An 18600-nucleotide genomic window follows, 5' to 3' on the forward strand; every position below is an offset into this window, starting at 1 on the left:
TGGTCTGTGCATGGCTGAAAATGTATGGTAATGTACCTCAAGGTTTATAGGTGGGAAATACATGGAGAGAGATGGAGAGTTTGGAGGCCTCTGTGTTTATCAAGTACAATCTCACATGTGCTGATCATCATTCTCTGCCTTCTTAATCTCTGCCTTGCATGGTATAAGAGGACTCGTTCATTTTCTAACTCTTCTTTTTCAAAGCCATTCTTTTACTGTTATGTTAGGTATTTTATTATAAAATATGGTTAGAAAAGAGCCCGTGCATGGGTCATTTCTACATCTACAGTTGATATGCTATGGAGTTTTTTGATTGTCAGAGATACCCACGAAAATTATTTGAGTGATGGGAGGCTACACCTTAAAGTGAGAATACTCACACCTTTAAAAAAAAAAATAACAGAAATCATTTAAAAATTGTCTGGCTCGTAGTAATGTGCCCAACACAATGCCCGATATTTTAAAAGTGTTTGTTATTTTTAATTCCACGACTCCTAGGAATACTTTGACATAATTTGTCGTGTTTTGGGGGTATGTAACAAGGTTTCTGGCTCCTTAGTTTTTTTTTTACTATCCTCGGGAAAGTCTGTATGCTGTAAACATCGGTAGCATGGAGTTTGATGCTCTTTCTTGTCACTAGACTCTAATCTCACTCGGATGCAGGAAGCATGGTTTGCCTTCTAGATGTGTGTTCTGTTCTCTCTGTCGACACCTACTCCATGTCCTCACTAACCTCGTTAGTGTACACAGATATTGAGTTTTCAATTCACAGATGCATGTCGTTTTCAAAGCTTATCACATCCTGTGCTGTTGACTAGATCACTGACATAGGTCACTTGTGCATTTGAGCTGCCTAACATTCACAAGCTGCCCTGGTAAGTAGAGGACTTTTTTATGATCAAGTTTATTATTATAAAACAAAACCACCTAAGTGGTAGGAAACGGCCTTGGGTTCCAGACTGACCCGAGCTTTCTGCGTTTTCCTTCCAGCTGGATAAAGTGATCGCGGGCACCATCATTGAGTCAACTGGAGAGGTCCTTTCCATCTTCCAGGCGGTTTTAAGAGGCCTTCTTGACTATGAGACAGGAATCAAGTTGCTTGAGGCACAGCTGGTGATTTCTGGTTTGATTTCACCAGAATCAAGAAAGTGTTTTGACCTCCAAGATGCTGAAAGCCATGGCCTCATTGATGAACAAATTCTGTGCCAACTGAAAGAGCTAAATGAAGTAAAGCAGATCATTTCCACTACTTCGCCAACTACGATTCCCGTGCTGGACTGTCTGGCTCAAGGCATGATATCAGAATCCATGGCCATCCGCGTTCTTGAGATACTGCTTTCTGCGGGTGCTCTGGTGGCTCCAGCCACAGGTGAACCCCTGACCCTACAAAAGGCTTTCCAGCAGAATTTGATTTCCTCGGCATTGTTTTCTAAAGTCCTTGAAAGGCAAAACACATGCAAAGATCTTATTGACCCATGCACTTCCGAGAAGGTATCTTTAACTGACATGGTCCAAAGAAGCATTTTGCAGGAAAATACCGGGATTTGGCTTTTACCCGTGAGACCACAGGAAGCGGGCCGAATAACACTGAAATGCGGAAGAAACGTCAGCGTCCTAAGAGCCGCTCACGAAGGGCTCATAGACCGTGAAACCATGTTTAGGTTGTTAGGTGCACAGCTTCTGTCTGGTGGTCTGATCGATTGCACCTCTGGGCAGAGAATGACTGTGGAAGAAGCCGTGGCAGAGGGAATGATTGACAGGGACACTGCAAGCAGTATCCTCACCTATCAGCTTCAGACCGGTGGGATCCTGCGCTCCAACCCTGCTAAGCGCTTAACGGTGGACGAAGCAGTGCAGTGTGACCTGATAACGTCCAGCAGTGCGCTCCTGGTTCTGGAGGCCCAGCGGGGCTATGTTGGACTCATTTGGCCCCACTCCGGTGAAATATTTCCCACATCTTCTTCCTTACAGCAAGAGTTGATCACAAACGAATTAGCCTACAAAATTCTGAACGGGAGACAGAAAATCGCTGCTCTCTATATCCCAGAAAGTTCTCAGGTCATTGATTTGGATGTTGCCAAGCAGCTGGGGATTATAGATAATAACACAGCATCCATTTTAAAAAATATAACCCTGCCAGACAAAATGCCAGATTTGGGAGATTTAGAAGCTTGTAAAAATGCCAAAAGATGGCTCTCTTTTTGTAAATTCCAGCCATCTACAGTTCATGACTACAGGCAAGAAGAGGATGGTTCTGATGGTGAAGAGTCAGTGACAACCCAGAGCTCAGAACAAACTAAAAAGTTATTCCTCTCTTATTTAATGGTGAACAGCTACATGGATGCAAATACTGGCCAGAGGCTTTTGCTCTATGATGGAGACTTGGACGAGGCTGTGAGCATGCTGCTGGAAAGCTGCGGTGCAGAACTTGGAGCCGGCACAGCCGTAAAAGAAAGTCTCTCAGTCCTAAGCATCCCTGGTGCCTTTCCTAATTGTGCCTCAAGGAAAGAAAAGGATGAGTGTTCAACGTCAGCAGCTGGTTCTGCTAAATGTCCTTACAGACAACCGGAACATAAAGAGGCTCTTGAAAACAGAGAGTGTGCCATAAATACAGAGTTCTGTAGAACGGGAAACAATGACAACAGTAGTGAATTGTATTGGGCAGAAAACCTAACAAATACAACAGCAATTGTTCATAAAGCCAGCAGTCCATCTAGCATGTGTGTCCCCAAACCTCCATCATACTCAACACAGCCTGAATATGCAGGGGGGAGCGTGCTCAGACATGATTCTGATGACATACTGAAAGACAGTAAGGATCAAAGTGAGCTTGAAACAAAGGCACATCCAGATGAATGTAATCATTCTAAAAGCACTCAAGATTTTGCAGGTAATTTTTTGACATCAAAAACTGGTAGACTTGGTCATCGGAATGAACGAGAGAATGAAGAGAGTATGCAGAAGGACCCGTCTGTCTTTGACTACTCCCCCCAGCTGAGTGCCCTGTTAAGTCATGATGAGTTGAGGCACAGTCAGGGCAGTCTGAGTGAATCACCAACCCCACAGAACACGGGATATATGTGTGAAGCTTCTCCATTGTCGTTCAGTGACCAAAGTGTGTCAGCTGATAAAAGTGCAAGCGAAAAATTCCAAGACCAATTTCTGGGAATCGCAGCTATTAACATCAGCTTCCAGGGAGAGCACTGTGGACAGAAATCTTTAGATATTGGGTGTAGTGATCCTCAAGTACAATATCACAGTGATGAATACATGTCAGATGTTTCAGGTGAGAGTGAAAATACTCAACAAACAGATGAAAATGAGAAAAGTGGGTCTGAGGTGGACAAATACTCCTGTACCATGATCCCTGGGGATGGTTCACACAATACCGACACCTCTGTTTGTGGCACATTGTCACATAAAGGAGCCATTGATGCTGGTGACTATGAGACATCACTGCTTGCTGATCAGCAGAGTGACTCAGGGACAGACACTGAGAGTGATGATTATTTTTATGATACCCCCTTGTTTGAAGATGATGACCACGATTCTCTAGTTCTTCAAGGTGATGACCGTGATGGTTTGCAGCCTGAGGACTATGACATGTTGCAGGAGGAAAATGATGAGACTCCTCCTCCTGGTGATACTCTGTATGATGTTTCAGAAGAGAAGAAAAGTCCTTTGTTTCCCCAAGGAGGAATCGTTGATAGCTTAAGTGTGAAGAGCAAAGCACACTGTTCTCAGGAATTTCTTGTAGGTACAGAGAACGCTGAATTACATTTAGTTGACCAGAAACAGTTAAATTCAGTGGGCTCAGACAAGGTGAATGAACAGTTAATAGAACCTACATCCAAAAGGGAAAGCCCGTGTGCCCTTGACCAGAATGATTCTGACTCATTGACTGACGGTGAAATCACAGGAAGGAAAGAGAGCTCAGGAGCTTCTGTAACACCTGATGAGGGTTGGAGAGGGAGAAGAGAGGAGTGTGGCACTAGCCAAGAAAGCCAGTCTGATGATGATCGGGTAGGTTCCACACCAAGTAGAGAAAGTTCCAGGCAGTCTGTGTGTGATGTGAGTGACACAGATGAGGATGAGGACGACGACGAAGACACTCCCAGTGGGGACCACAGCAGTGATGGAGGAGGAGGGGGACAAGGAGTGGAGGATGAGAACGGGAAGCCCGTGTACCACGTTGGAGATACCCGGTTGTGTGGCACCACCCCTGGAAAGGAACATGGGGGTGAAAACCGAAGTACCAGTCCCATGCTTCTCCTGGAGGAAGTGCACCATGACAGTCCTTTAGAAAAGCAGCACCGTGCCAGGGCTTTGCAGCCAGAATCAACTGGGAAGCAAAGTCAAGGCACTGAAAGAAGCAGCCGTCCAGAACTTACGACGGAAGCTGATGAGGAGAACAAAGTCAGCCTGGCTGGTCACGTGGCAACTCAAGATGTGTCGCTGACTGATGCTAAAGACCAGGCCTCGGAAAAAGTCTTTGGCTTTGAAAGTATTTTATCTAACGATGCCGGTTTGATTTCCGAATTAGAAAGTGATGTGATGAGCACAAAAGTCAAATTGGTTCAAGGGCCGGAATCTACAAATATTCTAAAGGCTGAAGGCGAGTATCTTGAGAATGTACCACCCCAAATCAGTCCATCTTTGGAGGAAATCATTTGTTCTGAAACTGAGTTACTAGGAGGACCTTCTGGGGAAAGCCAGTTGTCATCCAGCGTAAGTGACAAGGATCGGCAGGAAAGCGGAAGAGGTCTGGTTAAAGGTAGAGGCGGCAAAAATGACCAGCTGGTGGACGAGACATGCGTTCGGGAAGTGGGCTTGGGTAAAGAGGAAGGGTCGATAGAAGGCTCAGGAGAAGAAGAAAGGCATCTCAACCCCATTCCAAATGAAAGTGCACCAGAGAGCCTCAGTATGGTGAAGAGCCAGGCTCCCCGTCCACTGACGAACACCGAGCAACTCGCTCACAGAGGGGGCCTGGAAGCAGCCACTGTGACTCTTGGAGGTGAACTCAAAAATGTCAGTGAAAGTCCTGTTCCGTCTGAGACTCTGGCAGAAATATTTGACACCCCAGCTTCTGAAGTGACTCATGCCTACTTTACTTCAGATGTCACATCCCCTGAGGGAAAGAGCCACGTGGAAGGAGATTCCTTCACAGAAGGACTGGAGACAGAGAGTGATCCGTTTACTTCCTTAGAAAACTCTGACAAACATATAAAAGTGGATATACCAGAACCAAACAAAAACATCCCAAGCTCTGCCTCAATCGTTTCTCCTCTCATGGAGGATGATTTATGGACAGTAAATAATGCAGAGGAAACGTCAGTCATTTCCCAAGAAGACTGGCCTCCAGGTGCCAAGATCCAGCAAAGTGATACTTGTACCAAAGAAAGTATCTCAGAAGGAAAAACAGGAAGCCTTCAGTTCACTCCAGAAAATAGGGACACCACACTGTCACCCCTGCCTCTTAAAAGTGTGGAGGACTGTGGAGAAAATACCAATTCTGAGCAGTCTAAGCTCCATCTGAATGGAGTGAACAGCGCCTCCAGTAACACTTCAGAGGGGGGCTGCTCACCGTTAGGAAGCAGCAGGGAGAAAGAAAGCACTGAGAAAGAGCCACACAGAGAACCAGCCTTAGCTCCAAGACTCCAAGAGAGAGCGGTTCATGTTCCCGAGTTGTCTCTGGCATTTGGGAATGGTGGGGAGGCCATCTTGAAAAGCATGTTAGAAGAAGGTCATACCAATCTCCAAGAGGGGGGAGACCCTTCAGCTTGCACAGGCACCAAAATTTCAGTTCAGAGCTTCATTAAAACAGTTGTCTTGCCTCAGTTGCCGGATGAAGTATCTAGTGTGCCCAGTCTTGGCGTTTCCCCCACGAATAACTCATCAGAACCGAAGGCAGAGAGTGGAGGGGATCCTCTCTGCATTGCAAGTCTTCTTGATATACTGAAGCAAAAACAACAGACCCAAGAAACCCCAGGCACATCTGAGTTGATGAAAGTGTTAACTCAAATGGAGTGGGATCCAGAGAAAAGAGGCATTGCATCTGAATTATTTCCACCACAACTTAAAAATGCTTTGTACAAGCTGCTTTTGGATGGCTCTTCCGCTGAAAGAGAACAGGCTGGAGCCTCGAATCAAAAACCACAGGCTGCTTCTGAGGTGGTGGAGGAAGAGCCGTACATCTGTGGTGGTCTGAAAAGCAAAGAAGGAACTCGCCATTCTCCGAACCCGCAAACTGTGGGAGAAACAGGGGCAGAGCTCTCTACTGTGCACACAGCAGCCTTGGCAGGAGACAGGAAGCTTGAAGAGCTGTGCAGTGAGCCTCCGGGTCATTCGGAACGCGTTTCTGGAGCAAAAGAAATGGCCTCTGGTGACAACTCGGTGGAAAAAGTGAGTTGACGTAGTCATTTTTTTCCCATGACAATTCCAGCAGCAAACACGTGGGGGATAATCCCATGCATTTTGTTTCCTTTAATATTTTTTCATAAAGGCTATTAATTACTGTATCCAAATCTGTTTTCAGTGTTCCAGTGAGTTGCAGCAGTGTTTACAGTATACTGAGAAAATGCATGAGTACTTGGCTTTGCTTGGAGACATGAAACCCCCATTAGAAAGTCAGCCGTCTGAGGATAACAGTCTAGAAGCCTTGAAGAATCAGCTTAAGCAGTTAGAGGTAAGTTTAATCTACTGACGTGCCTGTCAGCTTTCCATCAGTAATCAAGTTAAGCAAAAGGTCTGTATGGGGTCATAGTTTTAGAGGCTCTGACCTACGACCCCTTGGTCCTGTTACTTTTAGTTTTGTGGCAAGGCAGTTCATCACCTCATACTGAAAGGCAGAAGAGAGGGAGTCCATAGTGCCCCTGTCCCCTTTGAGAGTCCCCCAAGTCCTGAGATCTGAAGTTCTCCTATTAAGTCCACTTCTTAAAGTTTCTAATCCTCTCCTGTAGCACCAAGCCAAGGTCCAGAGCACCAGCCTTGGGAGACATTCAGACCCCAGCTGCCCTGCCGTATTGGGTGGTTCGTGGATGGTACCACGTCATGCACAATTTGCAAAATGTGGAATGCTTTGCCCTTATGTTTTGTGTTTGGGTTTGTGCCTTTTGCCGAGTGGTAAATAGATGTGGAATATATTTCTTTGCAGACATTTGAGTTGGGGTTTGCTCCAATTGCTGTGTTTTTGAGAAAAGATCTAAAGTTGGCAGAAGAGTTCTTAAAGTCTTTTCCTAGTGACCTTCCCAGAAGACATCGAGAGGAACTGAGCAAAAGCCACGAAGGTTTACAGAGTGCCTTCTCATCCCTTAGCAGTGCATCCTCAGAAAGAAAGAAACGGCTCATGCTTGCCATCGACTCTGAAATGGTAGGCTTTTATAAAAGGGTGGATTTTGAATAAAATGTGATTAATTAATTAAAATTTTGTGTTTTTTTTTAAGTATTATCGTTTTACAGTTCTCAACTCTTCAAACAGAATCATTGTAGGACTTCGAAATTTGGGGGACAAACAGAGATGAACATGTAATTTTGTTTTCTAGTCTAAACTCACAGAAGTTTATGAAGACTTCCTGCATAAACTTACGTCATATTCAGATTGGGTATCAGAGAAAAGCAAATCTGTGAAGGATATTCAAACTGTGAACATCCAAGATACTGAACTTGTAAAAGAAAGTGTGAAGTTTCTTAAGGCAAGTATCAAAGTCCATATGACAAGGTCTAAGACCTGTAGATTTAGGGTAAGACATGTTCAGGACAAATACAACCTTCCTGAGACTACTAGGGACTTCAAGCCTGTCTTTGGCCTGAAGAGATACCTTTCATAACTGCCCTAACTCTGGAAGCTATCCCATACACCGTACCACTGACAAAGTGACATTTGTGTGCATGTCTTTTTTATAAATGAATGATGTAAGCACAAGATAGCCATAAATTAGTCAAAAGTATGGGAGCATAAGTCATACTTAGATAATTTTGGTATGAAATTTTTTTTTACATGCTCTTAATTTGAACAACAATCCCATGAACACAGTTAGGCTCCTTGTCTCAGAATCAGAAAACTAAAATTGTCATGTGTCGAATTCACATTTTGTGTTGTTTGTGGTCTTGTTGTGTGTGATCACAATTGAAAGGCTAATAGAAACGTGAGCAGTTACTTTGTGATATTAATGTGCCTTTCACTATGATGAATGAACCTGTGTGGTATCTTCATTTTTTGTTTGTTTGTTTGTTTGTTTGTTTTGTCAGTTACATTTTAAATAGGATATACCAAAGACAGACCGTTCTTGGGGTTACTTATCTGTATATGTGTCATATTTAAATGCTTTATTATGGGGATGGAGCAGTGGCTTAGTGTATAAATGGCTTGCCACACTTTCTGCGCGAGCATGCGGATCTGAGTTTAAATCCTAGATTCCGTGTTAAGTTGGGGGATAACGCACATCTGTATCACTAATGCTTCGACACCGCAACTTGTACGGCTTTCTTCACAGGATGTGCTAAGAGACCTTACACACACCAAAGCGCAGCTGGAAACGGCGGCCTTTGACATACAGTCCTTCATCTCCGACCATGCTCAAGATCTGTCTCCCAACCAAAGCAGACAGCTGCTGAGACTCTTAAATACAACCCAGAAGTGTTTTCTTGATGTGCAGGAGCTGGCAACCACCGAGGCGGACCGGTTAGAGACTCACCTACACCTAGAGCAGGAGCTCGGTCATCAGAAGGTCTGCCTGTCTTGTGGAGCTGGGCTCACTGTTTGCCTTGTTCAGTGTGAAACCAGAAATAGTGGCCTGCTAGGGAAGGGCTCTGGGCGGGCCTGAGTGGGTGTGGAGGGTGACTTCTGCAGTGGGTCTAGGGAGGGGCTCTGGGCGGGCCTGAGTGGGTGTGGAGGGTGACTTCTGCAGTGGGTCTAGGGAGGGGCTCTGGGCGGCCTGAGTGGGTGCGGATCAGATTTCTTGCAGAACACAGCGTGGGTTTTTTTTTTTTTTGGTTTTTTGAGACAGGGTTTCTCTGTGTAGCTTTGCGCCTTTCCTGGGACTCACTTGGTAGCCCAGGCTGGCCTCGAACTCACAGAGATCCGCCTGGCTCTGCCTCCCGAGTGCTGGGATTAAAGGCGTGCGCCACCACCACCCGGCCCACAGCGTGGTTTTTTATGTTGATGCTGTTACGCCGTTGATCTTTTTCATCGTTCTCTAGCAGTGTTTTGTTAGGCGAGAGTCTGAATTCTCTCCCTGAAAATGGGAACTAGAACGCATGCAGACATGTGCAGGAGTGACTGATGGTGGTTTAGCTCTGGAGTTCAGAGCACGATTTTCCCTGGAAGAAGGAGGGGGCACAGAGTTGGAGCTTGTGCTTTGGAGTACTGGTCTAGAGCTGAATTGCCTAAATTTGAATCCTAAATGCTCTACTTTATCTGCTTTGTGTGGCTCAGGGAAGTGACTTACCCTCACTTTGCTCGCTGGTAAATTAGAAATAGTAGTGTTTATCTGTTAATATTATGAGCACTGATAAAATGACTCATATGAAGCAGCCCTGTGCCTGACCCGCGCTGAGCTTTCAGTAAACATGAGCTGTGTTTACTGTCGCTGTGGGCCAGATAAGTGTGTCTGGGGGAGAGGAAAATAAAAGTACAAGTTTTGACTTACTAATCGTTCAGATTTCATGGATTCAGTACGTGCAGTGGCTGTAATGAGCAAAGAACGTAAGGACAGAGTCAAAGTAATGCATGCAACGTTCCTGTTTTTCTTGAAGCATCCGGGCATTGTGTGTAGCATGATAACCTGTATATACATATCCATATGTTTACTGACCAATCACAACTAACTTCTCTTTTGGTGTCCTTTTGCAGAATTAATTCTGTGGGTCGCAGGGTTCAAGAGCTTAAGACCATGGGATGTTTCTTCCTGTCGATGAGAAGTTCCATCTCTTACACATATGCATGGCCAGTATTCTGTTGAGCAGCCTCACCCAAACAGGCTCTTTCCGTGTGTATGGGACATGCTCATGCTGTACTCTCTGTCTGTCCTTGCTCGGTTGGCACTCCAATGCTATCGTGTTTACAGCATACTTAGAAAAGCTTAATGGAGGGTGCTTGAAAAGTGATTTCTGATAAGAGGCTTGGTCAGAAGCGAGGTGAAGGTCACCCCTTGAAGGTGTTTTGGGTTTTCTCCATCTTAGGTTGTGGCAGAGCGTCAGCAAGAATACAAAGAGAAACTCCAAGGACTGTGTGATCTCCTCACCCAAACTGAAAACCGCCTCATCAGTCAACAAGAAGCCTTTGTGATTGGAGATGGCACAGTGGAGTTAAAGAAGTACCAGACTAAGCAAGAGGTAGACCTGTGGGAGCAGCAGCTGTATGTCCCTATTAGGTCTGGTTACAGTGTCTGGAAGGCCCCTGGGCTTGCTGAAAACAGATCAGGTGTATCAGAAGCAAGGCATTCCCAGAGGCCCTGAAAAAGAGCTTTAAACTTCATACTGAAAGCTAGACTCACACTTAAAGCAGGCCACCTCATTGTCTACACTTCTTTGGTGACATACTTCATCGGGGGTGGGGTGGGGGAGGTGGCGGGGTGGGGGGTGGTAAATGATACTTGACAATGTGAACCCTTTATGTCCAGCTGACTCGCTTGCAAATCAGGAGAAATAGCCTTCAGTCTGAGTTCTTTCTCAGTACTCAGTACTTTCTCTTCCTTTTCCTCTGGTCTTTTCCTGTAATTCATTCTTTTTTATCTTAGAAGGGAAAGGGATAAAATAACAGAAATGCCAGATAAGAAAAATCTGTATTTTGGTGTCGGGGGAGAGAGAGCCTCATTCTGTGTAGCTTTTGACTCAAATTCAGTGTTAGTCATGCCTCTGGGTCTCAGTTTCCTTCAGTAAGAACTGAGTGTACTTCTCTTGCCACATTCTTATTAAAGCCGAGGAACCATAAGTCAGGTCACTACCACGGTTAATGTTATACACGGGCCCTCATGCAACTCAAACACTCAAAACCTGGAGGAGCCTCAAGGCAGAGTATGGACAAAGGTGTTTTTAAAACGCACTGGTGTATTATAAAGAATGAAAATTTGTAAAAACAGGATTCCTTTGTTTTTAAAAGAAAAGATCACAGAGGGAAATTTCCACTTCCCAGGCAAAGGAAAGCTGTAACTCCCGAGGGGAGTGCTCCCTCCAGTGCCCTAATGGCCGGAGCTAAGATGCAAACATTACACCATGCCAGATGGTGGGGGCGCACACCTCTAATCTCAGCACTCAGGAGGCAGAGGCAGGCGGATCTCTGAGTTCGAGGCCAGCCTGGTCTACAGAGTGAGATCCAGGACAGCCAGGGTTACACAGAGAAACTCTGCCTTAAAAAAAAAAAATAAAAACAAACCACAACCCACTACATTATATATAACCTGGTGTTAGAAAAAGAAAGTGTCTCAGTTCACTGATGGAACTATTTTCTTTTCTTTCTTGAGTGAATAGGTATGTATTAAAATCAGTGTTCAGTTTGGTGTGAGGGTAGTGTATGGCTGTAAGCATAACACTGGGGAGGCGGAGGAAGAGCATCACTTTCTTGGCCTGCCTGGGCCACATAGTGAGACCCAATCTCAAAAAGTATGTACTGGTGTTTAGAAATAGACTAAATATCACCCCAAATTTATGTTGTAAAAGGGCTTATATAAAGCTCATACAAATTTGTACGGCTCGTGTGCTCAGTGCCTCAATATTTTCAATGTTTCACAAATAGTCTTCTCTTAAGCATGAAAAACTCATACATTCTTAATATTGAGATTTCAAATTATATGAAAATTAAAGTGCAGTCAAGCCAACTCACACTCCCATACTCTGTATGCTTTTTCAGCCGCATTTGCTAGTCTCTGCCTACAATAACTCTCTTAGAATTACAGGTCTGCAGGAATTGAAATGATCTACTAGAATCCTTTCTCCTCGTGTGTGTTTTAAGGAATTGCAGAGAGAGATGCAAGGCAGTACACAGGCACTGGCGGACCTCGTGAGGAACACGGAAATCTTTTTAAAAGAGAGTGGCGACGAACTGTCCCGCGAAGATAAAGCTTTGATCGAGCAGAAACTGAGCGAGGCAAAGATGAAGTGTGAGCAGCTGAATGTAAAGGCAGAACAGTCGAAAAAGGAGCTGGATAAAGCGGTGACATCAGCCATCAAGGAGGAGGCTGAAAAGGTGCCTGTCCAAGCGCATGGTACACGGTTGCCTTGCCGGAGATGGCTAACACAGTGTGGTAGCTGCTCGCTTTTGTTACGTGTATCAGGTGGTTGTGAGCCGTGATTAGCTCTGAGAGCGAAAATGCTGGGACTGTGGGCACATAGTTGCCAAATACAAACGAAGATTGGAAGAATGGGCTTTGCTTAATCTTTCCTAAGTAGAAGCAGACTGAGAGACTTTGGATGTAAGAAGTGCTGTCAATTATAGTTAAAAATTCAAAATAATATGTTTGAAGGCAGTATAGACCCAGAGTAACTGCTTGTTGCTTTAGGGTTTAATTCCCATATGTTTCTAATATGTGTTCGTTTTTATAATTCAGGATTGCCTAAGTACTTTTTAAATGTGTTAAGCCTAGGCTGTGTCTATAATATTTATGAACCTTCTCTACCCAGGTTGCAGCTGTGAGGCAGCTGGAAGAGAGCAAAACCAAAATAGAAAACCTTATGGACTGGTTGTCGAATGTGGAGAAGGACTCGGAGGGGGCAGGCGGGAAGCACAGGCAGACGATGGAGCAGAACGGAACCCATTCTCATGACGGTGATGGCAAGTCAGTAGCTGGTGAGGAGGACGAAGTCAATGGCAACCTGCTGGAGACAGATGCTGAGGAGCTCGCCGGGACCACGGAGGAGAATCTGAACCAGCAGTACCAGAGAGTCAAGGTGTGCGGTTTAGACAGTGATACTGACCTTAGTCAAGGTCGGTAGTCAGCTTGATACAACCACAGAGAGGAAAGACTTTGCCTACCCCAGGCTCATTGTATGTCAAGTATAAATTACTGTGGACGTTCTTAGGAGGAAATCACAGCTTCTGTGCATAGGTGAAGCCTGTTTAAGAAATAAGAGGGCTGGAGAGTTGGCTCAGTGGTTAAGAAAGCTTGCTACTCTTGCCGGGAGTTCAAGTTCAGTTCCCGGCACCCACATCAGGCAACTAACAACCCGCCTGTAGCTCCAGCTGTCCTCCAAGGTCATCCATATCAGACATACATGCATAAATTTTAAAAAATGAATCTGGCAATGGACCTCTCCAGAGCAGTGACTGGCCAGGCACTTCATTTCGTCTTCTTGGCCACTCTTTGAGGTTTTAAATTTCCATTTTATAAGACAGTGGCAACTTACATACCTAAAGCAACTTGCCCCTGTTGCATATGTAGGAGAGCTAGAGATTGGCTTTAACCTCAGGAACGGTTTCAGTCGATGGGTGGATCTCTCTGCTGCATGCTCGCAGACTGGCTTGCCGTGCAGACTGAGGAGCATCCATTCTACACTGAGCCTCTGAGGCAGTGCGGGCCGTTGTGGAGAATGAAAGCCCGGTGCATGTCGCAGTGGCAGCCTTCAATCCTGCCACTGCAGGACCAAGGCAGTTTGGGAGTAGCCGTTATTTCTTTTAAAGTGTCCCAGGGTTGATGGTTTTGTCTCGGTGCCTGGAATCCAGTGCTGGATGACCGTGTTTGTGAGGCTTTTGCAGGTCGGCTGACTCTCCTAGAATCCAATGTGGTACTCTCAGTGAGATTTTCTAGAAGATGTAACTTATGCCTGAAGAGTTGGGGTACTTACTGATGACACTCTCAAAAAGCTTGGGAATAGGACATCACTGTCCCTGTTTTTTTTTTTTTTTTTTAAATGGAAAAAAAAAGAACTCCTGAAGGAAGTTTATGCATTATGACAAAAAAGCCATGAAAAGGTAGTAAGTTAACCAAAGAAATAAGAATTATCAGTGAGCGTACTTTAATATGAAGAAGTCACCTAAACCAGCCATTGCTTTAGACCACAGCATGGCATTTTCCTTCTGCTATCTTTACTTCTGAGGTCGAGAATCCTTAAGAAGCAATCTGTTGTCTGAGTGGGGACACAGCCAGAGGGTCCAAGTTAGCCATGTCCACCCTCTGCAGTGGTGCCGGGCCCCGGGTCAGCCAAGCCCCTCTCCTCCCCTCGGCCTGAGATTCCTTATAGACGAGGAGGGATACTGATCTGATGACGTAAGGTATTCTGTGTGTCCATCCTGTCAGATGCAAAGCCCTGCTGGAGAGAAACACAGGAAGATGATTCAAATGCCAAGGACCCAGTTTGTGGAAGAAAATTGTTTGAACAAAAATATTCACCAGCGGCACACAAGGTGTTGGGCACTGCTGCAGATAGTGAGGGTACAGGTGTGGACAGGCCTGCACTCGGCTGCCTGGCTGAGAACAGCTTGTGAGTGGGGCGTGGCCTCTCCATGATTCCAAGACCTTCACTGCTGTTATTCTCTTTCTGCCCCGGGCGCTCGCCTACCGAGGGGAGAGGACAGCATGGCACCCAGTAACTAAGTTAGGTGATTTGGTGGAAGGTAGTAAGTGCTGAGAGAGAAATCTTAGTGAGCCGGTCAAGAGTAATGTAGTGTGATGTGGTTCCTTTTTTAGTGTGTAAATCAAGTAGTTAACCATGTTGTAACCAACAAAACCATGTCGATGAGATTTATGCAGATATTTAAAGGGGATGGAGGCAGCTGTGTGGGTATCTGTTGAAGGAACTGCCACCGGGCAAAAGCACAAGGAGAAAAAAAATTGACCAAGATACCTACCCAGCTGGGTGGGGATAGAGGTGGGAGCAAGCAGAGACCAGGTGTCGCCGAAAGAGCCCTGCAGTGTAAACCAGATCAGGCCCATGTTCGCCATGAAACTGAGAAAATTGCTCAAAAGGTTTATTAACCTTTATTTGCCATATTTGGGTAGAATATTTGAAGAAACTTTTTGTAGATGGAGAGGAAGGAACTTAAGGTGCCTTAAGGCCAACCTGCTCCCTGGAAATAGAGGCCGCAGGTGGCTCTGTGTACCTTTGACCTCTTGGCAGCAGCACTTCCCGGGAGCTCTGTCTGCCTTGCTGCCTTGGAGTGACCTTGAACTCCTAGCTTGGGCCAGGTTCTGGAGGGATTCTCTGTATGTGAGCTGAGATGGTCCTTAAAGCAAATCTGTGACACACCGAGGTCACCGCCTCCGTGTTCACTGTAAGAACCAGATGTCACCAATGCCTTCTCCCTCACGTCTGCTCCTTTAGCTCTTGCTCGACTTCTCTAACGTCTTTAAATTGACCGGTAAGAGGATTATATGTATGGTGGCTTGAAAAGTGCGTTGAGAAGTGAGTTGGGTTTTGGAAGCTGAGTCACCCTAAGGTCACAGTGTTCCCAACAGCTCTAAAGCTGCCATTCACTTGTCTTCTCCACACAGGCCCAGCACGAAAAGATCATGGCTCAGCACCAGGCGGTCATCCTAGCCACGCAGTCTGCACAGGTACTGCTTGAGAAACAGGGCCACTACCTGTCACCCGAAGAAAGGGAGAAGCTGCAGGCAGACATGCAGGAGCTGAAAGCGCATTATGAGACTGCGCTGGCCCAGTCCGAGAAGAAGGTGAAGCTGACGCATTCCCTGCAGGAGGAGCTGGAGAAGTTTGATGCTGACTGTAGCGAGTTCAAGCATTGGCTCCAGCAGTCGGAACAAGAGCTGGAGAACCTGGAGGCAGGTGCCGACGACCTCAGCGGGCTAACGGACAAGCTGGCCAGGCAGAAGAGTTTCTCCGAAGACGTCATCTCACACAAAGGTGACTTGAGGTACATCACCATTTCCGGAAACAGGGTGTTAGAAGCCGCCAAGTCTTGCAGCAAGAGAGACGGCCACAGGAACGACAGGGACAACATGGACACTTCCGCAACCCACAGAGAGGTTCAGACCAAACTCGACCAGGCTACACAGCGCTTCCGGTCTCTCTACTCCAAGGTAATTTTATTTTACTTTCGTTTTTTGAGTAGAGGTCAGTCTGTGATGTATTTTTCGGTCTTCCCTCTTCGCTTTTGCTTTGGGTGTAGAAGATACATATATACCCCGACATGGGGGAAAGTAGTAGTTTTATTCATCTCCTTTACTTCTGGAAAATGTCTCTTAAAGATGAGCAACTTCAAGTTTCAAGTTTTTGGTCCTCTGATTACGCAGTACCAAATGTGACCACCAGAGGGAGTACATGAGCTAAGCTGAAAAAGGGGCTGGACCTCTACTCTTCCCAACTGAAGTTTTTGTGTAGGCTAGATAATCCCCTTCCCGTATATTACAGAACTGTTTGTCATACAGACGTATCTGATCGGTATGTGCTCATTATTAATAACTAATGTTTATTAATGATGAATGTTCTGTGTCGTTTCGTTTATTACTCTGGAAAATAGAGAGTCTTATTAAAAACAAAGACTGTAAGCCAGGAGTGGTAGTGCATGCATTGCTGGAACTCGCTACAGTCAGTGTCAAACTTCTCCAGCTCCTCCTGCAGGGAATGCTAAGGAAGGGGAGTGAATTTGGGCCAGCCTGTCTCAAAATAGAGAGGAGGGGACACAAGAACCTATTTCCCTGCTTGCTACATAGGCTGCTCAGATTTAACCCACCTGTATAAATGATTTGAAAGGCAGCTTTGAGGCTTGGATTTTGCTTCCTTTTAATGTAAGTTATTTGATTTCATTGTGTTAATCTTGTGCAACAAGTAGAAATGATTTATAAGGCACCGTAAAACTATTTTCATTAAATTTCTCTCTATATATTGTCTGAAAGCCCAGGAGATGGGCCCCGGTAAGTCTGCCTCATCCGGTGATTCATTCTCGTTTAAGAACAGCCACCAGTATGTGTTTTAATAATTAAAAGTCTAGAAACATCTCCTTATTTCTGTGGTTCCCTTTTGACTTCTCCACACAAAGGAAAAAAAACTCAGCTTCGGTTGAAGTCTGTTCTTTCCCTGAGTCTCACGGCTCCTGCATCTTGAGATTATGTGACGTGTAATACAACAACAGGTTTCAGTCTCTTTCCCCATCTCTTCTTTGGCTTTTTTAGTGCAATGTTCTCGGGAATAACCTGAAAGATCTGGTGGATAAATACCAACACTACGAAGACGCTTCATGTGGGCTTCTTTCCGGGCTGCAGGCCTGCGAGGCCAAAGCGAGCAAACATCTGCTGGAGCCCATTGCTGTGGACCCCAAAAACCTGCAGAGACAGTTAGAAGAGACCAAGGTAAGGAAAGGGGGGTGGGGAGGAAACTGCCCCTCAGTAGTCCCGTCGAAGGCCTTCCGTTCTCTGCACCTGTGTGGTAGTTTTACTTGGGGCCCACAAAACATGTGGAAAGCATTCTGTCCACCAGGGGGTTCCAACCAGACCCATACCATTTGTCCACTGTTCCAGAACTGGTCTGACGTTGCTATTATTGCCTGCATTGACTGCACTCACCTCCTGCCCTCAAGGCCCGGGCCTCTTATTTACTATTGTATGTCTTAATTTTTCTCCCCTTTCCATTAGAATTGAGCTCTGTGAAGGCGGGTATTCGTGTCTGTGTTGTTCAGGGCTGTGTTCCCAGTGTCTAGACCAGTAGTTCTCAACCTGTGGGTCGCGACTTGGAGGTCGAACAGCCTTTTCACAGGGTCTCCTAAGACCATCTGCAGATCAGATATTTACATTATGATTCATAGCAGTAGCAAAATTATAGTCTTGAAGTAGTAATGAAATAATTGGGGGTCACCGCAACATGAGACACTGTATTAAAAGGTCACAGTATTAGGGAGGTCAAGAAACACTGATCTAGAGGATTACCTGGCCCAGATGCACAATGAGTGTTTGTTCAAGAATGGACAATGTAGAAGAATGTTGCTGTAGTGTTCAGTGTCTCAGAGTCAGTGTTGGAGAGCCTGTTATGTTCCCTCAAGGTGGAGAGAGATGCAGACTTCAGGTGTTACTAATGCCTCATTACAGAACATCTTCCTGCCTTCTCAGAATTGCAGGTTTGACATCATCCTAAGTGTGTGATTAACAACTCTCGCTCTGACAGCTGTCAAGTTATTCTCTAGTCTAGCTTTTTTAATATAAAGCATATTTCAACACTTTTTAAAAGCAAGGATAGATAATTTTTAAAATTCTTCATTCTTGCTAGGTATGATAAAATAAAAATGGGAGTTTGAAAGTTTTATTGCTCTAGAAATGGCTTCTTTTAGCAGGTGGGGCTACTCACAGGTATTGCTAGGGTCAGAGCCAGAGCCCTGGCAGCCTTAAAAAGCTAGGCTTGGCGACCACCCTCAGCAGGCCAGTCATGGAACCAAGTGACGGTGAAAGCAGAGATGTGTTCAGTGTGGCTGCGTTGCGAAAGAAAACAGAGAGACCTGTCTTCGGTGTCTTGACCTGAGCTTTCAAGTTTAATGGAAGGCAAGAGATGGATGCTCGCAGCTAAGCCGTGCGGTCAGGGTGCGGTCTCCCATCGTTGGCCCGTCCTTGTCTCAGCTTCAGTCTCAGGTGGTCGGACAAGCTGTGGGAACTGTGTGAGATCTCTTTCTAGGAAACACGCTCACTCTTGGGCTTGCCTCTTGACCCTAGCCTCCTCCTTCTCCCA

General features: G+C 45.5%; 1 protein-coding gene across 35 annotated transcripts in view; it reads left to right on the forward strand.

The window, feature by feature from the left end:
- Positions 1 to 18600, forward strand: part of Dst (dystonin) — a 434856-nt gene that overhangs the window by 305056 nt on the left and 111200 nt on the right. For 29 of the 35 annotated variants that reach the window (XM_076558433.1, XM_076558438.1, XM_076558418.1 and 26 more), the window contains 10 exons: positions 991 to 6402; positions 6536 to 6685; positions 7154 to 7369; positions 7542 to 7691; positions 8493 to 8726; positions 10180 to 10332; positions 11948 to 12181; positions 12616 to 12882; positions 15423 to 15968; positions 17061 to 17237. In XM_076558433.1, coding sequence (XP_076414548.1) covers positions 991 to 6402; positions 6536 to 6685; positions 7154 to 7369; positions 7542 to 7691; positions 8493 to 8726; positions 10180 to 10332; positions 11948 to 12181; positions 12616 to 12882; positions 15423 to 15968; positions 17061 to 17237 — 7539 coding nt within the window. The remainder of the gene's footprint in view (positions 1 to 990; positions 6403 to 6535; positions 6686 to 7153; positions 7370 to 7541; positions 7692 to 8492; positions 8727 to 10179; positions 10333 to 11947; positions 12182 to 12615; positions 12883 to 15422; positions 15969 to 17060; positions 17238 to 18600) is intronic. The other 6 variants (XM_076558446.1, XM_076558445.1, XM_076558448.1 and 3 more) reach the window with 1 other exon arrangement.

Source organism: Peromyscus maniculatus, chromosome 21 (genome assembly GCF_049852395.1).
Source record: "Peromyscus maniculatus bairdii isolate BWxNUB_F1_BW_parent chromosome 21, HU_Pman_BW_mat_3.1, whole genome shotgun sequence".
NCBI classification, from domain to species: Eukaryota; Metazoa; Chordata; class Mammalia; order Rodentia; family Cricetidae; genus Peromyscus; species Peromyscus maniculatus.